The sequence below is a fragment of the Choloepus didactylus genome, chromosome 10, assembly GCF_015220235.1.
Source record: "Choloepus didactylus isolate mChoDid1 chromosome 10, mChoDid1.pri, whole genome shotgun sequence".
Taxonomy (NCBI): domain Eukaryota; kingdom Metazoa; phylum Chordata; class Mammalia; order Pilosa; family Megalonychidae; genus Choloepus; species Choloepus didactylus.
The window spans coordinates 41332190-41355144 of NC_051316.1; the positions used below are offsets into that span (position 1 = coordinate 41332190).

Here is a 22955-nt window from a genome sequence, read left to right on the forward strand (position 1 = left end):
CTCGCAGGGAGATGTAGCACTAGGCTTTAGACTTGAAGGAAGAAGAGAAAGAGGCATTCTAGGCAGAGGTGCAGCCTCAAGCCAGCCAGCTGGAGGATAAGGCATGTGCAGACAGAGGTAATGAGGCCACTGGCTGGAGTGTGTGCATGTAGCAGGGTCAGGGATGGCAAGGGAGATGGGAGCCAGATGGGGTGTCCTACTGATGGGCTGAGGTCTTATTAAGAAAGCACCTGACAGACAGATATGGTATGGTCTCATTTATATGGAATACTTGGAATATGCAAATTTATAGAGACAAAAATTAGAATACAGATAACCAGGGGCAGGGGAAGGAGTGGGAAATAGAGAGTTAATGCTCAGTTGATACAGAGTTTCTGTTTGGGGTGATGGAAACGTTTTGGTAAAGGTTGGTGGTGATGGTATCACAACTTTGTGAATATGTAAAACACTGCTGTTTTGTATATTTGAACCTGGCTAAGGTGATTAATTTTATGTTGTGTGTATGTTACCAGAATAGGACTGTACAAAGATGTGAACTACAGACTATAGTTAGTAATATAAGAGTAATGTTTCATCAATTGTAACAAAGGTACCCCACTAATGCAAAAATGTTAATAAGAAGGAAAACTCTGTGTGTGTGTGTGTGTGTGTGTGTGTGCGCACGCATGCGCATGTGGTATATGGGAACTGTGTACTTTTCTGCATGATTTTCCAGTAAAGCTACAACTGCTCTAATAAAAAAAGAAAATTAGAAATCTTCTGGGAATTTGTGCTTACTGAAAGTAGAAGCTTCTGTTGTTTTCTTTTCCTCTTTCTTTTTTTTTTTAAATAAGAGTACTTAATTTAAATTATGAAAAAAAAGTGCCCAGCATATAGTAAGAGTTCAGAGTTAGCTACTATAATTCTTGTTAGTACTATTAATCCCAGGAGGACAAACATTAGTGCATTAGCTCTATAAGTGTAGATAAAGATATTAAATTAGTTTGCCTTGGTGACGCAGGTGACACATCTGCAGTGGAGATGGTTAGTGAACAAAATCCTTAGAACATTCATGTTGTCAGGGCTGGGCTTGCTCAGGAGGGACAAGGCATAGGGACAATGCCCAGGCGAGGGCAGGATTAGAACTTAGAGCCTAGGTCAGAGCCAGAAAGTGCCCAAGGGGAGAGAGGTTCTTGTCCAGACAGGGAGTAGAGGAAGCCAGAGTATCAGAAAGCAATTCCACTGTTTCGGCAACTTTCTCTACCTATAGCCTTTTGTGTATACTTGCTTATTTTTCTCTCTCTGGCAGCCACTGTGTTTTGCATGATTCGTGAGTTGAAGTTTGACTTCTAAACTCATTGTTCATAGGAGTGTCCAAGCACGTTGGTGATGCCCTGAAAGCCCACTCCTCCCAGTCCTTGAGAAAAATCTGGACAGTTGGAATCCCTCCTTGGGGTGTCATTGAGAACCAGAGAGATCTCATTGGAAAAGATGTAAGTAGGCAGTCCTTTCACAGTAAAAGGAAATGATCTTGTGTCCAACTGCACCTGGATGTCTAGCAGACAACTCGAATCTCCTGCACCCCAAACCAAACTCCTGACTGCCCACAGCCACCCTCACCCCTTCTGAGAAAGTGGCAATCTCATCCTTGGAGTGACTCAAGCCCTGAACCTTGGAGTTATCCTGGCATCTCTACATCTCATACCTCAAACCTAATCCATCAGTTTATTGCATCAGAAATAGAGCTGGAATCTGACTTCTCATCACCTCCACTGCTGCTGGGCAGGTCCAAACCACTATTGTCCTGTATATCCCTTCTTCTAAAGGGAATAGGATTTCTAAAATGAATAGTGATGCACTATTTTTCTGATTTTAATTTTAATTTTTCTGATTTTAATACTGTTTATTTTTTAATAAAAACATCAAATATTACAAAAGATAGAAAGAAGAAAGATAACTACTGTTAATACTTAACTCTGTATCATTCCAGAGTTTTTTCTTTGAATAGTAAAAAAATGTGTGTTTGTAAAAAGTGACAACAGAAACCAACTGCTACAAAACTGCTTCTTTAGCTTTGCTATGTAACAATTATTTCTCCATGTTAATTGATGTAGAAATGCCTTATGATTTATTTTAACTTTTATTTAGGAAAATTGCAAACATTTCCAAGAGTAGATAATTAGAATAATGAACTCCTATGTACCCATCATGCAGCTTCAATAGTTACCAATTTTGTTTCATCTATTCCTTCATCCAGTCCCAAACTCTCCTTATCATTATCTTGAAGCAAATTCCAGTCATCAAATAATTTCATTTGTAAATATTTCAGTAGGTATTTCTAAAAGATATAGACAATTAAAAATAATAACCACAATGCCATTATCATTCCTAAAAAATTAATAATAATTCCTGAATATCAGCAAATATCCAGTCCATGTTCAAGTTTTTCGTTGTTCTATAATTTTTTTGTTTATTTGACTTTCTTATCCAAATAAGGTCTGTGCTTTGTGACTGATTGCTATGTCTCTTGAGTCACTTTCAATCTATAGGTTTTCCCTCATCTTTTTTTTTTTTCTTTGCAGTTTATTTATCAAAGACAGTAGGTCATTTGTATTGAAGAGTTTTGCCGAGTTTGGGTTTTGCGGATTTTACCCCTTCTAGTGGAGTTTAGCATGTTCCTCTGTCCCTTGTGTTTACTGTAAATTAGTAGTTCAGTCCAGAGTTTGATCAGATTCAGGTCCTTTTAGTGCAAGTTTATCCCATAGTGTGTCCTTCCATAATAATGTCTGATTGTCTCTGTTTATCTGATGTTAGCAGTCGTTGCCCATATTCATTTTTTCAATATGGTTGTGTAATGCTGATATTTAATTTTATCTTTCTTACTTCATTTATTAGTTCAGATACTCTGTAAAGAGAAAGATTTTCTTATCAACCACTTGTTTTACCTTGTGGTACAGTGGTATAGGAAAGGCAGAATAAATACTTGATTCTTTTTTTTATTTGCCGTGTTCCAAAATAATGAGTTGGTTACCTAGCATCCTCAAAGGTGAACAGTCAGGCTTTGTTTTTCTTTTTTAACTCACAAATGTATATGTATTTGGCATGTTTCAATCCATCACAGTTATTATTATTAATGATGCTCAAAATGTCCCATTTTGGCCAGTGGAGACTTTTCATGTTGTCTCTTGAGTCCTTTTAACACAATCTCTGTCACCTTTGATAGTTTCCTTGCTTTTTAGTTTGACAATATGTTCCAGGCTCTTTGTATATTTTTTGCCACTTAGAGACTTTAGTGGGAAATAGTATTAAGAAGCCACAGATTGGGGCTAGGAGTTCATTTTGATTTTTAATGTTTGACGGCATTCTACTATATGAAATAACTATTCCTTTGTTATTTTCCATTTAAGTAGTCTCCTGTTTTATAGTTTTACAAACTTTGTGATTGGATATATACATTTATTATACTAGCTTGCTTATTTCTCTAGAAATAAGTGTCAAAGTGGAATGCTTGGGCCAGTAGGTATGTATATTTGAAAACTTGATGTTTTGCTTTCCAGAGAGGACGTAACCACTTACAGTCTACTAACAGGGTTTGAGGGTGCCCATTTCCCCATACTATTGCCAGTTCTTGGTTTCCTGGCTTATTTTTGAATTTTTGCTGTTCTGATAGGTATGAAATGATGTCTAATTTTTCTTACTTACATTTCTTTTCCTGCTAGGGAGATTAAGTATCTGTTCACTTGGTTTTTGTGCTTTTACAAGCAGAGTTTTCGTATTTATTTTTGAAAGACCTTTTATTTTATAATCTAGCCTATTAACATTTTTATTCTTCATGTAGGCTGCATTTTCCCCAGTGTGCATTTTGTATTATTTATGATCATGTTTCCATAAATAGAAGTTTTGTATTTTTATGTATTAAATTTATCACTCATTTTTATTTGGTTTTTAGTCCCAGTGTCATGCTTAGGGATTACAAAGGCAACTTTTAAAGATTAGTATTTGTAAAGTTTATAGTGCTTTTTACATCCATTCCTTTCTTCTCTTGCTCTTTATTTTTATTTAACTCAAAATAGCTATAACATAAAAACATTTAAAAAATATCCCTAATATTTAATAAAATATCCTTTTGGTTATTTTTGGTTACTTAGTTCTTGCTTGTTTCCAACAAGTAATAGCATAATCTATCATAAAACATATCTTTGAAAAGTTTGCAGCAAGCTTTAAATCTGGGTATTTAGATCCTAATCCCCAAATCATGATTTGGTTATTAGTTTTGATTCTAAACATTTGCCTCCCATACTGAAGCTTATTAAAATTAAGAACCATTAATAGAGTAGCTATTACTTAGTTTTCAATGAAATTCTGAAATACAACTCATACATACAGATATCATATAAGCTTTTATCCTTTACTACTCGAAATATGAATGTGTGTCTGATGTACAATGGAGTTATATCAAACACACTTAATTTACATTAATTCAATAAATGAGGTCAGTGGAAAGGAAATGATAAGAAAAATAACATTAAGTGCTATGACAATGCCACCTATTTAATGAATGTTCACCCATGAATTCACCTCGATGAGCGCTGTCAATCTGGCATGCCCTCTGTCATGGTCAGGTCACACTTGCCTCTTAAGAGGAAGCATCTTGCAGGGCTGAGTGTGATGCTAGTGTTTAAAGGCATGTGCTTTTTATACAAAATGTCCCTCTAGACACCAAGAACTTCGCTCATTTGGTCTTTTAACCTCAGAAGCAGTCATTTCTTCCAAAACTGGAGGAAAAACTGGTCGTGGTAGATGATTTCTTTTAAGCCTCACAGCACCCCTCTGGTGTAGAAATTACTAGCATTCCTACTTGTATATGGGGAAAATACTCCTGAAAATGGAGACAAGAATTATCCAGAGTTAAAGTTATAAGTAGAAGAACTTGGACTTAAACTTGGGCTCTGTGTCTCTAAAGGCAAACAAGTATTGGAGCAGCTTAAGGGAAAGTTTTTACATGTTAATGAAGAGTTTGATGTTTTATATTGAATGAAATGCCATTTGGTTGATTGGTAGTTACTCTTCATTTCCTTTGGAATAATAGAAATATCATTGATGTCAATTTTTTATTCTGAAGTAGATCTGCTAAAAGTTGGTATTTTCTGGATGATGGTACCAAGAACAGTATTTTAATTGCTGGAAACCAGATAAGTCCAGAGGTTGAAAATAAATATTTGGAAACATTTTTAGCAATTTGACAGTGCTATGACATCCCAGCTTGCTGAATGTGGTATGTTGAACATGTGTGATGAGTCTTATGTAGCATGAGCTGGGCACTAGTCATGCATAGTAGGACCTCATAGTGGTCCATACAAATTAGAAATTAAAGGAAGCACCCTCTGATCCTTCACCACAGATAGTTCGAGAAGCATTGCTCTAAGTAGCAAGTAGTCCTTTTTATCCTCGAGGCGAGCTCTGTAGGGTAAACACAGGCCTTTGGAGCTGTTGAGCCTGGGAAATGACCTTGAGTTCTGACCTCCCTTGTCCTTGCTGTCTCCCAGGTGGTGTGCCTGTACCAGACTCTGGGCAACCCCCTCAGCAAGCTCACCACACTCAACAGCATGCATTCCTACTTCATCCTGTCTGACGATGGGACGGTGGGCAAGTATGGAAATGAAATGAAGCTCAGGAGGAACCTGGAAAAGTATTTATCTCTGCAGAAAATACACAGCCGTGAGTACTGTAGGGGTTCAGTCAACACATTCTGAGCAAGATTTCCATTGGCCATCTGCACAGAGGAGAGAGGCCCAAGTTGTCTCTTCCTAGAGCAGCCAGAGCAATTAAGTTAATTCAAGTGAATCCAGCTAGAGGAAGGCAGCATATGAGGTGCTGCAGGATTGCAGGAGACAGCTGGGAGAGAAAAAAAATCTGTGGGGGACAGTACAGTCAGGGTAGGTCTCATGACAGAGTGGAGACTTTAGCTGAGCCCTGCAGAGTTCTTAAGTTGGGTGGATAGAGGGAAAAAGAAAATGAGATAGCCATGTGGGGATGAGAATGGCTGAAGAGCAGTAAGGAGCCTAGCTGGAGAAGAGTGGGGTATGAGCTTTGAGGGTCATAGAAAAGACATTTCATATGTGGGTGGGCCCAGGCAGGGGAGGTTCTTGAACCCAGATTGCACTTTAGAAATAGGGATCCTTTGGAGGTATTGATGTGGTATCCTGCTAACAGTGGTGCATTGAAGGAGTCATTTGGTAGCACCTGAAGGAGGGAGAAATCATGGGAGAGCCAGAGTCAGCAAGTATCCTGGGCAAACAGGTGGAAATCCTTTCCAGGGAAGTTGAGAGCTGGGTGCTGTCAAGAGAAATAGAGCCTTTCAGGCCAAGGCAGCAGAAGGCAGGCCCTTATCTCTTGCCCTGTATTAAATCTTCCACAAAATAGACCCATCTTTTAGTCCAAGCAGTGGAAACGCCCTTGGGAAGGTACAAGTCCTCTTCAGCCTTTGACTATTGGCTGATAACTATTGAATTTTAGTATTTATCTGTCTATGGATAAAGTATGTGGAATCAATTCCAGTGGATGGGTAAAATTAATCACTCTAAGGAGAATCAATATGACAACAGCAAAAACAATAAGCTACCTATACAAAGGAAGGAAGGGAGGAAGGAAGGGAGGAATGGAGGAAGAAAAAAGAGAAAAGGAAAAAGCCCCAATAAACTCAGCATTCTTATGTATCAAAGCTGACCTTTGAACCTAACTTGCTGATTTAGGGACTTTCTACCATATTTGTATTTGGCAAAAAGGGATTTGCTTTGATGGAATGAAAATACTTATTTTGTTGATTTTTTTTCATTTAGTTTTTCAGCCAGGCTTCTTGAAGTCCCTGGCAAACACTTGATAGTGGCTGAGGATATGTACAAAAGAAGGAAAAGACTCACTTCCAAAAGTTGCCACAGGAATCCCTGGGTTCAGCCATTTGACTGTGGTCAGTGTTAGCTCCTGCTCTGCAAGCTGCTGAGGACACACTAAAGACAGGACACATAGGCTGAGATCCCTTTATATCTCTTCATAACCTGAGTCTCAACAGGCAGAGATCTTTTCTTGGACATCTCTTCTAGGGGCTTTCAATTTGGGGGTATAATGTTGCATGCCTGCCTAATCCTGGGAGGTGGGAGTAGAGCAGTTCTCTTCTGAGATTTCTCAGCAAGAGCTTTACATTTTCTTTTTAAAAAATTTTCTTAGTAGCAACAGCAAGACCCTTTTTTAAAATAGAAAACAATTGTACATACATTTATTTATGTGGGAGTTAGTTACTGCTTCAAGAAAAGTATACCTGACAGAAGTTGAGTTCCCGCTTCTCCTCTCCCACAAAATGCTTTTATTAATTTCTTTTCCAGAAGTTAAAAATATTATATACTCTTATACTCAGATAAAGCAAAGGAAGTGTTTAAGAGGAGAAAGAGATAGTTTTGCAGAAGCCCACTATCAAGAAGTAACTATCGTTAAGTTTTTCATATGTATCCTTTCAGAAATTTTCTGCTCACACATACACACACACAGCAACACATGTTTTTTTTTTGAAAGCAAAACTAGGATCATATAATGTGCAAGCTGCTTTTGTAGGCTTTTTTTCTTCCCACTAAACATGGACATGCTTCCATGTCAGAGCATACTTGAGCACATTTTAAATGGCTGCATAATATTCCATTACATGGACTATAAGATATTCTCTTGTAAAAGTTTTTCTATCCCAATATAAGTTAAATATTAGTCTAAAATTTCTCCTAATGCCTTATGCCTTAATATTCCATGTCCTGCATTCCATTTAGCTTTTGTAAGACTGTGTTATTAGAGAAACCCTGTGTCTATCTGCTGGTACATCTTTGGTTCACTTTTTAGTGATATTGAGAAAATAATAAGGTGGTGGATGTATATGGAAAAGTCAGGGAAGTACAATAACAAAGCTATTAAATAGCTATGGAGTATTCAGATACCTGCTGCCAGGCCCACCCCTCACAGTTATGGGGCCTGGGACAAAGGGTACACACAGAGACCCACATCCTATAAGTCTAAATATTTAAAAGCTTTAAATCAAGCTAATGAACTTTATAAGACATGTTTTGTCCTTTTACCTTGACACATCTAGCTGCAAGACCAGGGTTGAACGAGTACTCTTGGGTTCTTGGGAGTCGGGAGCCAGGGGCAGCCTGGCCCTGGCCTGTGGCCCAGTCTCTGCAACTCTTCCTCCTCCTGGCTCAGTCCTGTGAGGCCAAGGGGCCTCCCGACCTGTGGTCATCTGGACACTTCAGCCTGGGGGTCCAGGCGCTATCCACTTTCTTCTCTGCCCCCCAGTGCTGCCGGCTGCTTTGACCTAGAGGTAGACACAGGTGGAGCCTGCCGTTGGAAGGACCCACCTGGGCAGAGGCTTGAGTGGCCCCTGGAAGCAGGAAGCTTGGGGTCCTAGGAACTGTTATAGTGGGGGAGGGGCGCAGGCTTCTCAAAGGCCCTGGCCCTGCAGACCCCTCACCCTGAGGAGAGGGGCATGGCCAGATGAGGGCCGGAGTGGGGCCCTGTAAAGCAGAGGGCCCAGAGCAGAGTCCCCCATTGCTCAGGTCTAAGCATGGGATTGAAAAAGAAAACAAAAATAGAAAATACTGATTTAACAGTAATATATCAATACATGTTTGACATAAAACAGTTAGTCAAATAAGAAATCTATGAATAGTCAAAGTCCCTTTAGAGCATTTCCCCACCTGCTCCCCTCCCTTCTCCACTATTTGGTGTATATTCTTCCAGGGTTTTCTGGTCATTTACATATTATGCTATCCGTATGTATATGCATACATACATATGAAGTATCCATATGTATAGTTAAAAAATATAGCTAGGATCATACTGTACATAGCATTCTATGACCTCTTTCACTTAATATCATTTCTTAAGGAATGACTCTTTGGTATTCCTGTCTTTTTTTTGTTTTTTTTTCACTTTTCTTCCTTTTTGTTCTTTATTGTTAATAAGAACAGTATATATACTAATAAGAAATTCAAACAGTGAAAAATGGGATAAAATGAAAAGTAGTCTTTGAGAGTTGCCCATCCCACCTTGTTCCTATACTCCAGAAATAGCCACAATTGAAAGTTTATTGAATTGTCAAAAGCTTGATAATTTTTGGAGATGAGTGATGGATACATTATATCACTGTGTTAACTTTTAGATAGGTTTGAAGATTTCCATAACAAAAAGTTAAAATTTCTTGATGACCCTTTATTTAAAAAAAATAACTGGAAGCCTTTAGCTACGTAAAGGCTTGAGGATGCCCTCACCATCTTGATGCTCCATTTACTTTGAAGCCCAGGCTTCTTGCTTGGTCTTCAATTAAGGAAGCCTTAGTGAAATGAGAGGGAGGTGCTAATGCAGATAATGAACTTCCCTGGTAACTGAAAGACTTGTGTCTGGAGAGCTGAATAGGTGGCTGGCTGAAGAAGGGGTCCTTTGTAACAGTTTGGTATTGTTTTTTTACCTGAAATAGGCACAATACAAGGCGTGCCCGTGGTGGGTCTGGTGGTGGAAGGAGGTCCAAATGTGATCCTCTCGGTATGGGAGACTGTCAAGGACAAAGACCCCGTGGTGGTGTGTGAGGGTACAGGCCGAGCTGCCGACCTCCTGGCCTTCACCCACAAGCACTTGGCGGATGAAGGGTGAGTGGTTGAAATTATGGTGACTCTTTATTTCTCTAGTGTAGTTCTTGCAGCTGTGCACTTATATGGACCAGATATCCTTGGAGTACAGAGGTTGAGACTGGAATTCAGTTCTCAGTGTTTTTTTTTTTTTTTTAATTTTATCAAAAAACTGAAAAAAAAAATTCAAACAAAACAAAACAAAGGATTAAGAAAAACAAATATTCTAAAATAACTACATTGCTTCCAATATGTTCCTACCATCCCCCAAGAAAATTAATGAACCATGGTCATACCTGAGCATTCCCAAATCATTAAGATTACCCTCAATATCTTATCTGTTCCTATTAGATTATCATTCCCACTTCACTAGTTGCTGTCTATCTCTAGGTCTCCTGTATTCTACAATATAAGACACTTGGTTTACGTTTTTTACAGAGTTCACATTAGTTGTATCATACAATATCTCTCATTTTGTATCTGACTTATTTCACTCAACATTATCTCAGTGATTTTTTTGTATTTGTTAATCAACACCGAAATACCCTCACAGTAGAGAGTTGCTGTTTCCTTAGCTAAAGAGTGGCCTGCCTTTAAGAGGGACGACTCAGCTTTGTCTGAGCTTCTGGAAAGAAGAATTTCCAGGAGGAGGGAGGGAGGAGATGCTCATGCAATTGGCAATTGAGACCTTTAGAGCTGAAGCAACCCTGCAGTGAATGAGGGAACCAGTTTTGGCCCCAGAGCACCTACAGATTAATTTGCCATTAGTAAAAATAGTAGGAATGGCTTTATTTATTTCTCCCATATTTGAAGAACTTGGTATCCTGGCCACATACAGCCTAAGTTGTGCTTATGTAATGTTTAAATTCTTTACCCTTTTCAAATAAGAAGTTATTTTTCCCCTAGCCATCCCCATATCCAGTGTGATTCTCCCAGTTTCAAAAGCATGATACTGCTACTGTGTAAACAAATACAACACCTATGAACTAAAATGCTAGCCCCACTTATGTACTTAATAAACACTATTCACTACTTATGTTATCACTGCTCTTTGGGCCCCCTTTCTACACAATTTCACTTCCCTTTCTGCCCTCAGTCTGACATTTCCACCCTCTACCCCTTCCCTATCCTTCCATACCTCTCCCCTTCCTAAAGTTGTCCTGGATGATTAGTTCTTAAACATTTTAGGGCATTACATGCCTTTGAGAATATGATACCCATGATTTCTGGGGATTCACAGGCCCCAAGAAATCTATCAACTTAAGGATGCTACCCTCAAGGACAGTCCTTTTTAGGGTTGGGGCAGATTGTTCTTTGAAATTGGGCCTTCTCCTGGTGCTGCTGCTTCAGTTTGCATCCTGCTTGTTTGCTCTCTTGGCAGAACTGTCCCCAGAAACCTTCTCAGTCTGCTGGGATGGACACGTTTTCTTGTTCTAATATTACTGACCTGTTCCCTTCTTTGGGTTGTCTCAAATCATTGCCATTGATCTCTCTCCCAGGACTCTACGACCTCAGGTGAAAGAAGAGATCCTCTGCATGATTCAGAACACTTTCAACTTTAGTCTTAAACAGTCCAGGCACCTTTTTCAAATTCTCATGGAGTGCATGGTGCACAGGGATTCTGTGAGTATGATGAGCTTGTGGTTTAATTGACTTTTAAAAAAAGTGCCAATTTCCAACACTTGGAATATTTCTATTTATTTAAATAAATTTTAAAACATGAATTTTTTCATTTTTTAACTTGATTGTATGTAATTTTACTGAACTTGATCATCAATTGAGTAAATCAAATTCCAGACTCTACCTGGGAAAAAACACTTAGAATATAGAAGTGTTGCAGGGAAGTGGTCAAATTTAGTGAAAGTTAGACATGAATATTTTCAGAGGGTAAGGGAGCAGTTGGCTCCCTGTCTAAAGTGAATTTAAGCCTGCTGAGTTAGATGAAGTGCTTCATAGCATACTGAGTAAGTCTTTTAGGAGTTAATTGGGGAGGTGTTGGACAATGGGAAAGGTGAGCATAGAAGATGGAGTCCACAAAGAATGGCTATGAACATAATGAAGGTTAAAGAAAAAGATTTTAGTGTTTCAGGGTATTTTGATCAACATTTTAATCAATGACTTGAATAAAGGTTTGTTGATGAGATGAAGTTGACAATTGCAATAAATATGCAGATATGCCATCATTCAAAGTGATCTTTCCAGAGTTTGAAGGCTACACCAAATCATTCAAGATTTTAGGTGATATTCTAGGACCTGGCTTCCAAAAAAAAATTAAGCAAGTTCAGGTCAGAGGAAATGTGGCTAAATGGAGCTACATATGTGAAAAAGCTTTTAGGATTTTAGTTGACATAGAAATAGCAACAGCAACCATATTTACAATTAGTGGTGTGCTTTCAAGTATATTATCTCATTGAAATAGCTCCATGAGTTCCATATGGCTATTGTTTATTCCAATATGGCAGTGGAATTTTAGAGATAATGAAGCTGAAGCTGAGAGGATTTATGTGATTTCCCAGAGTCAGGCAGTTGAAAAATGGTAGAAACTGGAACTTGAGCTCAGAGTTGAAGTCCTGTACTCAACCTGCTATACTTTATATTTCCCAGAATAATCAGTAAGTTACGAAAAGGATATGTTAAGGAGTTCGCCCTTTTGTTAGCCTCTTCGTCAAGGGGAGTAAGTGATGAGCACTGTAATGATCGAGAGGACCTGGAGAAGTTAGCTAGGGGTTTCTGCATTACAAAAATTGAGTTCCCAGCTCCTGTTCAGTTGAGATTGATTTTATTCATGCACATAGAGGGGCTGTTAGACAAAGAGAACCAATGTGCCAAGTGGTAGCAGCATAGTTTTTATACCTTTATGGGGCTTTAGAGATTATTTAGGGGTTTCCCTCATTTTGTAAATGAGGAGACTCTGATGAAGTGGCCTGAGGAGATTTACTCAAAGCTGCTAGTTAGTGGCATACCTGGGACTAGAATTTGCCAGTCTTGGCCCTTTTTCATTAAGCCAACTCCCTCTACCATATAAAATATATTTTCATTTGGAAAGGCAGAGATGCATTCATTAATAGCAGGTGGTTCTTTACAACCATAAAAGAAGTTCTCGTTTGTCTTAAAAAAAAATCAATTGCATGGACACTTTTGCTGCTGTGAAGGCCATCTGTGTTGTCCATTGTATTTGCTCATCGCCTCACTTCTTTTATGACAAATCCTTGAGAATTCATTTCCCCCTAAAAGAAACAGAAATTTTAGTTTCTAAGACTAGGTGAACAGAGTGTCTGTGGTGTTCCTGCAAAGAGAGGAATGATTTTATTTACGTTTGGAATTGACACTGAGGTTCTTTTCATTATGGCACATGCATAGTACACTGTCGTAATAACATTCTTTCAGAAATGTTTCCTTTAAGATGCATGAATTTTTTGGTTTTTCCTAAGTGCCCACAATTCTCCATTACCCTATTTTAGAAGTTTTCTTTTCTATAAGTGAGAAAAATTAAGGAAAAAAAACTTCTATGTTGTTTTTGACATTAATGAAGAATGCTTTCCTCAATTTATTAGCTAGAGAATTTGGTGGTACTCTTGAAAGCATTTTTTGCTAGTTCTTCCAAATGTATGGCTTTCTGTTTTTCAACTGTATAGATAACCATATTTGATGCAGATTCCGAGGAGCAGCAAGATCTTGACTTAGCCATCTTAACAGCTCTGCTGAAGGGTGAGTGTCTGAATGTGGTACAATTGTTCCTCACTTCCTCCTTCCACATTCCATGGCACTTTGTGGTTTTAAATAGACATTTTGAATGTAATAAATGATTGTTCTTTTCTTTTACCCTAGGCACAGATTTGTCAGCATCAGAACAATTAAATCTGGCAATGGCCTGGGACAGAATTGACATTGCCAAGAAACAGATTCTAATTTATGGGCAACATTGGAAGGTACAGTGAAAATGGAGTTATTTGGAAACATATTTTGTGCATCGGTTTGTTAGTGAAGGGCAAAAGAGAAAATTGAAGAGGAGATTGATTGGTTTGGAAGGAATGCAGTGGTAGCATTTCTGAGGCTGGGTGCCCAGTGGTAGCTAAGACATTTCTCTCATCCACTTTGCATCCCTGAAAATATTTTCTCTCTGACCCTACAGTCAAATTGAAGCTGAAGAAGTAATTGGGAGAAAGACAGAATGGAAGAATTTTTAAATTTAATTCCAAATGGGAGGGTTTTTATATTGTTATTTAAAACTTAAAGTTTTTCTTATTTTTTGCATTAAAATGTAAAAAGTGTTCACAATAGAAATTAGTAAAAACAAAGAAAAGCAGGAAGATTACCCATATTATCAATGAAGATCACTATTCATTTTTTAAAAGTAGTTGTGACTATTTGTGACACAGGTATATTAAAAATTATTATTTTGGGGTCAATTTAGCACATGCACCTTGTTAAAAACATCAAATGTTACTAAAGGCTAATTAAAAAACAAAACATATTCCTTGCCTGGCTGGTCATAACACTTCTGACATTTTTTGATTGTTCTGACATTTATAAATCTCTGTATTTATAAATAACTTATACTGCTGTCTTCTGATTCATCAATTTTAGAGACCCCTCAACATTTCTGTCTCCCGGGGTCACACTGCTGCAGCCTAGTGCTTGGCTGCCATCCTGGATCTCCCTTCATTTTCTTTGGGATTCCCTTTGCTTCTCTCCTGTGTTAGATCTACTATTTTCTGAATCCCATGTCTTCCTCTTTCTCGGTGTACTCCTTCATTTTGATAACGAACATCCTTCAGTAACTTCCTGAGAAGGGAAATATGGAAGATAACATCTTTTGAGGACACATATGTCTAGAAATATTTTTATTCAAGATTGGGATAATTTTCTTTCAGAATTTTGAAGCCTAGCTTCCAGCAACCAGCATTGCTATTGAGAAGTAAAAATTATTTGTGATTGTTTCTTGCCTTTCTAGAAGTTTTTAGAATCTTTTCTTTTTCCAGTGTTCTAAGTTTTCACAATTATGTATCTTGTTGTGAGTCTCTTACTTTGGCAATCATGGGTTTCTGTTCTAGAGAATTTCCTCCACTCTGTTTTCTCTAATCCCTTTCTGGAATTCCTGTGATTTGAATGTTAGACCTTATGGATTGTTTCTCTAATTTTCTTATCTTTTTCCTGTTGTCTTCCATGTCATTTCTTTGATAGATTTCCTCATCTATAATTTTTAATCCTTCTATGGGGTTATTTATCCCTGGTAGAGCACTATTAATTTCTAAGAGCTGTCTGTTCTCTGATTGCTCCTCTTTTTTTATGTAGCATACTAGATACAATATCTTCTTTTATTTTTTTGAGAATATTAATGATGATTCTTTTAAAGTTTTCTTTTTCCTGCATTGTCTGGTTCCTCCTAGTTGATGTTTTTCCTCTATTTTGGTCCTTATTGTTTAAAAGTAGGGAACAGAAAGTTCATTAAGAATTCTGAGCCTGTGAGTAGAGCTTGCCAACATTGAACACCATAGTAGGGTGACCTTGCTGCCATTTGTGGGGGACCCTGTGTATCAGTATATTCCTGTCTTTTCTCCTGTGTTGGTCAATTAATCAGAAAAGAATCTTCCATACTATAAGTTCTTTCCAGAGGAATTAGGCAAGGAAAAGAAATAGAAAGTTTCCAAATTGTAAAGAAAGAAGTAAAACCATCTTTGTTCGCAGATGACATGATTTTAAATCCAAAGGAATTTGCAAGAAAACTATTCGAGTTAATAAATGAATTCAGCAAAGTGGCAGGGTACAAGATCAACACACAAAATATGTTCCCGTACACCAGTAATGAACAATCTGAAGAGGAGATTAGGAAAAAAATTCCATTTCCAATAGCATCTAAAAGAATAAAATATCTAGGAATGAATTTAGCTAAGGATACAAGAGACTTGTATACTGAAAACTACAAAACACTGTTGAAAGAAATTAAAGAAGACCTAAATAAATGGCAAGACATGCCCTGTTCATGGATTGGAAGAGTTAACATTGTTACTATGTCACTATTACCCAAAGCAATATAAAAATTCAATATAATCTATATTAAAATTCCAGCAGCTTTTTTTTTTCCACAGAAATGGGAAAATCAATCCTCAAATTTTATGTAGAACCACAAAGGGTCCCAGATAGCCAAAACCATCTTGAAAAAGAAGGACGGGATTGGAGGACTCACACTTCCTAGCTACTAAAACAAATTCATACAATGGGTTGGCCTAGCAAAAGGGATTTATTGGTCAGGGTTTCAGAAGCTAGAAGGCTTAGGGTGGACATCTTTCGGCTAGCCAGCAAGCTTTGGGGTTCCTTGGCTTTTCTATCACATGGCAAGCTCATGTCAGCATCTTCTTTCTCTTTTGGATTCCATTGACTTTCAGCTTCTGGCTGTTCCCTGCGGCTTCTTTTTATGTCCAATTACCTCTGCTTATAAGGACCTCTGTCTGCCATTTTGGATTTAGGCCTGCCCTTACTCAGTTTGGGCACAGCTTACCTAATAACCTCTTCAAAGGTTCTATTTACAAGTTGTTCACTCCCACAGCAGCAGGGGTTGGGACCTGAGCATGCCTTTTGTGGGGGACATGATTCAGTCCCCAACATTGATGAAAATAGGGTGGTACTGGCACAGACATAGGCAAATAGATCAATGGAACAAAACTGAAAGTCCAGAATAGACCCATCCATCTTTGGGCATTTGGTTTTAGACATGCCTTGGGGGAAAGGAATAGTCTCTTCAACAAATGGTGTAGGAAAACTTTATATCCACATGCAGAAGGATGACGTTCACCCCCTACCTCATACTGTATACAAAAGTCAACACGTAAGGGATGAAGGACCTAAATATTAGAGCTAACATGAACTCTTAGGAAACAACAAGAGGCAAATCTTCAAGATCTAGGATTCAGCAATGGATTCTTAGATAGGACACCAAAAGCACAAGTAATAAAAGAACAATAGATAAATTTGATTTCATCAAAATTAAAAACATTTGTGCTTTGAAGGAAATTATCAAGAAAGTGAAAAGACAACCTACAGAATGGGAGAAAATAGTTTCAAACCATATATTGGATAAGGTTTTAACATCCAGAATATATAAAGAGATTTTACAATGCAATGATAAACAGACAAACAGCCCAATTAAAAAACGGCGAAACACTTGAGTAGTAGACATTTCACCAAAAAAGATATATATATGCCATTAGGGGGTCAACATTATTTATTTACTTATTTATTTAATCCTGGTGCTGCCAAATTCTGTGGTATAGATTTATTTTCTTGACCTTTCCCACTTTATTTGGTTCCTGGGGACTGCTAAGTCAATTACCACTTGACTTTGTGCTTTCCAGCTTTCAAGTGTTGCACTCTTATCTCTACTCTCGTTCTCCCTGGATTTCTTTCTCTTGTGTATTTGTTTTTTTTCTTTAAAAAAAAAAAATCCATTTAGTGTAGTTTTAGTGGAGTTTTGTATGGGAGTAAAATTAGATTTATTTTTTTAAAGGCAAGGCTGCTCTTTGTTGTGCCCCTGCCCGAGGTGGGATTGGTGGGAATAGAAGCTGGGTTGCACAGGTGTGTAAATCCAGCCTGGCTCTGAGAGGTACTGGGCCCTCTGCATGAAGTGAGGTGCCCCTGGGGTTCCTATGCAGGGGGTGGCATTAGTGCCTCCAAACAGAGGATTACCTTTCGGGGTGCTGGGTCCCATGATGGCCATAGAGGTGCTCTGGCCCCAGGACTTCAGCCCAAGGACTTCAGCCCAAGCTTCCCTCATAGGGGGAATGTGGGATGGCTCTCTTGATTTATTAAGACGTCTTTTATGCCTCCAACTTTATTTATTTATTTTTGTTATTTTCTTCATTTAGATCCTACATATATCTTTGTAAGATTGTATTTTATAATTATGGTGTCTGTGTAGTTTTGAGTTCAAACGTGTAATTCTTTAGTTATTTCTACTTCCTTAAATACCGCTTGTTTATTTCTACTCTCTGAAGCCTGGCTCACTGGAACAAACAATGCTAGATGCTTTAGTGATGGATCGGGTTGATTTTGTGAAACTCTTAATAGAATATGGAGTGAACATCCATCGTTTTCTTACCATTCCCAGGTTGGAAGAGCTCTATAATACAGTGAGTATTGGAACATTTCATCAACTAACTCTCTTAAGATTTATTTATTAATTGCCTTAAGATTTAGCTGTCTCCTTGAATGTTCATGTATAGAGATAGTTTCTAACCATAGGAGAAAATTCTTGCCAATTCCAATTTATCATATGGTCATGTCTGTATTTCCTATTTTAATAAAATGTGCTTGGAGAGTCCACTGAGATTACACAATCATTACATAGAACAGAAGCGTAAATTAATTTAAGAAAATATGGTAGTAAGACATAAGTAAAGCTAATGATATGAATAAAAAAATTTGCTTTTATTGAGTTCTTGGAAGCATCTCAACCTAAGGCAATTGTTAAAATTCTGCTCCTGCAACTATCCGATGCAAACCCTTTGCTGAAACTAGACTGGCTTACTCATTGTGAAAACAATTGCTTAAGCCATGCACCTGTCTTGAAATGTCCTCCCTTGTCCAAAGAATCTTGCCCTTTGTTTAAAGCCCTTTTTCAAGTCCTGTCTGCTTGATTATTCCAGTTCACAATGATCTCTTCCTATAGAACTAATTATTGAAACTTTTTGAGCACACAAATCTTCAAATTATTGGTTATTTTTCAATGTAAGTATCCACTCTTTTTATTAGATTGTAAACACCCTAAGAACAAAGTGCTTATATTCTTCATTGAATCCCTCGGAAGTCTGATTGAACATATTACATGTTCAGTAAATATCTGTTGTTGGAATGGGTGAGAGGATAGATGATTGAACATATTAAATGTTCAGTAAATGTTTATTGATGGAATGGGTGAAAGGATAGATTATGGGGAAACAGTTATATATTCTAAAGGATAGTTACAAATTTCTTAAAATTTCTTTCTTTCTCTTGCTACTAAAGTTAATTGTCTCCCTGTCTACATATATACCTCTTGCTTTGAAAAATATTTCAATCAAAGTACATCTTGTCTTGGAAAACACCTTCCTTAGAATTAATTGACTTAAGTTTCATTGGTAAATATGTTGAAGAAAATTTTCAGTATTCTAAGTTACTTAGGAAAGCTGAAATAAATTTTTTTGTCCCTTAGCATATAATTTAAAGGAGTAATTCTTCCTTTTGTTTTTATTCATAGAAACAAGGACCTACTAATATGCTCTTGCATCATCTTGTCCAAGATGTAAAACAGGTAACCTAATTGTGAACGTGTGAGAATTTCTTTGCATATTGCCTTGGCTTTTTGATAGCGCTGTCACCAGATTTTGTTTGTAAAATGTTCATTGGGCTTTTTCTGCTGAATTACTCTCTTGACTTGTGGCTCTGAACAATTTCACCACCAAACCACGCTCATATTTTTCCCTTAATTTATTTTCTGTTTTTAAAGATTTGATCCAGCAAATAAATGGCATTATTGATAATTATTTCTTAACAAACCTGAGTCAGAGACATGCAAAACTTAGAACCAGAACTTTAGCTCAATATGATACAGCATTAAAGTCACTGATGATAATAATGCTAGCTGAAAACAAAGAAACTGCCATATCTGCCATCTTAACTGGAGGACAAGCATTTGATTTCCATTGCTGTTGTTATTGTTTTGAATATTGGTGATGGTTCTGGGAAGTATCACTTCTTTTGTGAGTCTACGCATTCTTGTAGGACACCAGAATGGATCTCACTGCTCTAAACCCTTGCTCATATTTTGTTCATTGTGTTGTCATTGAACTTTGAATTAGATCAGGTATAAAATAAAATCCTCCAATCCCCCGTTAGTTTCCAAAACTTTCCAAATTTAACAGACTTTCATATCGTAATTTCTTCCCTTTTCATTACCAAGAATTTTTATTCACATCTGTGGAAAATTGATAGTGCCTTTTATTTGTCACCAGGTTTAAAGACCATCCACAGCACATTTTAAAAGTTCTTTTCCCACAGTTCATAAAATGATCATCTTTCTTAAGTCTAGTATCTTGATGGTGAGCGTATGGTTTTTCTGGATGTGTTGACTTGGTGGGAAAGCCAGAGTGAAGGGACTGCAGAGGAAGACATTTAGTAAGCAAATTAATAGTAAGCAAAACTGTCCTTGATGATGTAAATTTAATTTGCATTGATATATGTTATATCAAAATGATGTTCCTTAAATTATTTCCTTTGATTTTACTGACAATAAACAGCAGAAAAAGAAATAAAATAAGTTAAATATGCTTTTAAGTAGCAGCAAATAAGGGCATTATTTTTGGTATTCCTTAAAAAAGTAAATTACAAATGTGAAAATGATAAATAAAAGTCATTTACATTCATCACTGAAGTATGGTGATGTTTGTATCTCCTTATTTCTTGTTCAAAGCTTTGTGAGCATCATTCGCAATCTGTTTATTTTAGAGACCAAGTTCAGCACTTTCTGTGCCTTTAAAAATTTACTATGAGTGGCAATTCAGATTTGAACAGCTATGAAGAGGGAGTAAGGTGGGTTTTAGGAGGTCAAAATAATTTTCTTTTAGACTAAAACACATGTACTTGGATATCTACCACTCAGCCCTCCTATAATAACATTTATGTTGGCACAGGCTCATGATTTGATATATCATTTGGCTCTGCCATTTCATGTTACTTATTTCTATTTGTTCTACTTCTTCCTAAATTCTTGTTTTTCTTATGATGTAGTCAACATAGTGCAAAGTGGTCTAACCCTTTTGATGAAGAGTGAGGCTAAAGATTAAACCCAATGTAAATTTTGGATCACATACATTCAATTATATCCTTTAGCGATTTTTTTCTGTTGTGGCAGTTATACTATTTCCAGTTAAAAACAACGTTTTGTGCTACATTGAAATGTGTTTTATTCTGAAGTGTGTGTGTGTGTGTGTATGCATGAGAGAGAGAGAAGGATGGGAAGAGAGAAGGTATAAACACACATTCTGTGTCTATGAAACTAAAAACAACGTTAAGGCTAAGTATTTTTTACCATCTGAACAAGCAGATTGTATCAGTAGCTGGTCATGTATATTAATCAGTTTATAAAGATGATTGAAAAATATGTGCCTACCCCTCTTTTCATTTGATTTGGTTGTGCCCTAATGGCCTGGCAAAGAGAGGAACAGAGAATTGAAAGTTATCATTCATAACATGTTTTGTTGCAGAATACCCTTCTCTCAGGCTACAGAATAACACTGATTGACATTGGATTAGTAATAGAATACCTCATTGGTGGAGCGTATCGCAGCAGCTACACTAGAAAAAATTTCAGAGCCTTCTACAACAACATCTCCAGAAAACATAAGGTAGCATAATTAAAAAGCTGCCCTAATGAAAGTAAAGATAATTAGGAGTTGTAGTTTTAGAAAAATAGCTTAAGGAATTTCAGATGGGAATAGCTTCTAAAATGAATGTTCTGTTCATCAACAGTTATTGAATATCTGCTCTATGTCAAGTACTATGATAAATGCTGATATAATGGCCTGGGATAGAGATAAAGATCAGGAGTTTAGAAACTGTTTGAGGAAAGTGGTCTATGAATAATCAAAACAAAGTATGTATAATATCTACTCTAGTGACATAGAAGCAATGTGATGAGAAAAGTTAGAGGGAGAAGTGACCAGTTTCCTCCCTCCCTCCCTCCTTCCTTCCTCCCTTCCTTCTTCCCTTCCTTCTTTCCTTTCTTCTTCTCTCCCTCCCTCCCCCTTTCTCTTTCTTTCTTTTTAAAATACAGAAGTCGAATGTTCTGTATTATGTATGTATAAAATATATTCTATGTTATATATATTATATACATTATATGTATAGATCTAATTCTGAAGATTAGATCTATAAACACAATATTCCATAGTCTGGAGGTGAAAAACTTAAGTATGTAGAGATTGTATTGGAAGATGGATACGAAATATATTTTTAAAATACATATTATAAATGTTTTATTTTCCATGATAGTTTTAAAAGTCTAGGAATGTAAAGTTAGAATTGCTGACTGGTAGAGTAGCAGAGATAACATTGCTTGTTTCTTAACATCGCTGTTACAGATCAGTACCCTGAAAGATAAGGAAGTATTAGAAAAGGTGGTTTGGGCATTTGGAGCTGATTAAGTAGGTAGCAGCTACTTCCTTTAAACAGGATGCATATTGCTGGCAGGTACCTGTAGCAGGTAAGCAGATTGTGGCCAGGCGATTGTTGTAAGGCCTTTTCTAGACATAGCCCACCAGTAGGAATTACCCATTTCTTGGATTTTTTTTCCAGTGAATGAGTACAGAGTTTATTGTCTTTCATAATAAATTAAATTGTACCAGGTATACAGTCAGAGAGAAGTGGTTTTGAACCCTAGTTTTGCTAATTAGTAGCTCTGTAATCTTGAGCAAAAAGCAACCTTTTTGTGTGTCAGTTTCCTCATCTATAAAAGGGGAATAATAATACCCTTTCATAAATTTGTAAGAAAAAGAAAAGAAATAACACCTGAAAAACTCATATTCCTGATACATAGAAGGTGTAGAGTAATTGTTAGTAATAATGGGCCCTATAATCATTACTATATTGATGCTATTAGCTCTACATTACAATAGAATGATAATTTGGGTATTATCTTTAAAAAGACTTGACCCCATCAATTCTATGTCTGATTTTTATCCATGAAACACAAACTAAAAATAAATAAAACAGTTCAGGGTGTTTAATTTGTATCAAATATTTTTTATTTCATAACCTTTAAGAATGCTTCCTTTTTGTTTTTGTTTCTCATTGGTGAAAACTTCATGCTTATAGTAGTGAATTATGTTCCAGAATTCTATGTTTGCCACTAGAATTCCAGTGGAGATATTATATAACACCTGGAGAACTTCCAATAACCTTCTAACTTAACCTTAAACTTGGAGCTGTTTGTGGATGGGAACTTTTTCTTATCAGATCTGTGAATCTTTATTGCCTGTTCTGAACTTGTTCCATATATAAAAGATCCATTGAGTCTAATGGAATTTCCACATAGAGAAGGTCTGCAGATACATAATAGGAAGCAAGAGGCACGTTCCTTAAAATGTTAGAAAATAACAGTAGACCTAGTGAAGAGGAGACTATGAGAAGCTCTTGTTAGGTGAGCCTCCCTCCAGGCAGATTATTATTAATCATGGATGAGAGAAAGAACCATTAGATATTTGTTGGGACACATTATTCTTGGTTTTCATTATTGTCTAGAAATAAAATATTGATTGCTACCATTATAATCTTCTTGTTCTC

The 22955-nt window shown here is 37.0% G+C and overlaps 1 protein-coding gene across 1 annotated transcript in view; it reads left to right on the plus strand.

The window, feature by feature from the left end:
- TRPM6 (transient receptor potential cation channel subfamily M member 6) overlaps positions 1 to 22955 on the plus strand; it is a 146904-nt gene that overhangs the window by 44004 nt on the left and 79945 nt on the right. The window contains exons 6-14 of the mRNA XM_037797533.1: positions 1348 to 1472; positions 5526 to 5697; positions 9494 to 9662; positions 11141 to 11264; positions 13277 to 13349; positions 13470 to 13570; positions 17633 to 17767; positions 18874 to 18927; positions 20879 to 21019. Coding sequence (XP_037653461.1) covers positions 1348 to 1472; positions 5526 to 5697; positions 9494 to 9662; positions 11141 to 11264; positions 13277 to 13349; positions 13470 to 13570; positions 17633 to 17767; positions 18874 to 18927; positions 20879 to 21019 — 1094 coding nt within the window. The remainder of the gene's footprint in view (positions 1 to 1347; positions 1473 to 5525; positions 5698 to 9493; positions 9663 to 11140; positions 11265 to 13276; positions 13350 to 13469; positions 13571 to 17632; positions 17768 to 18873; positions 18928 to 20878; positions 21020 to 22955) is intronic.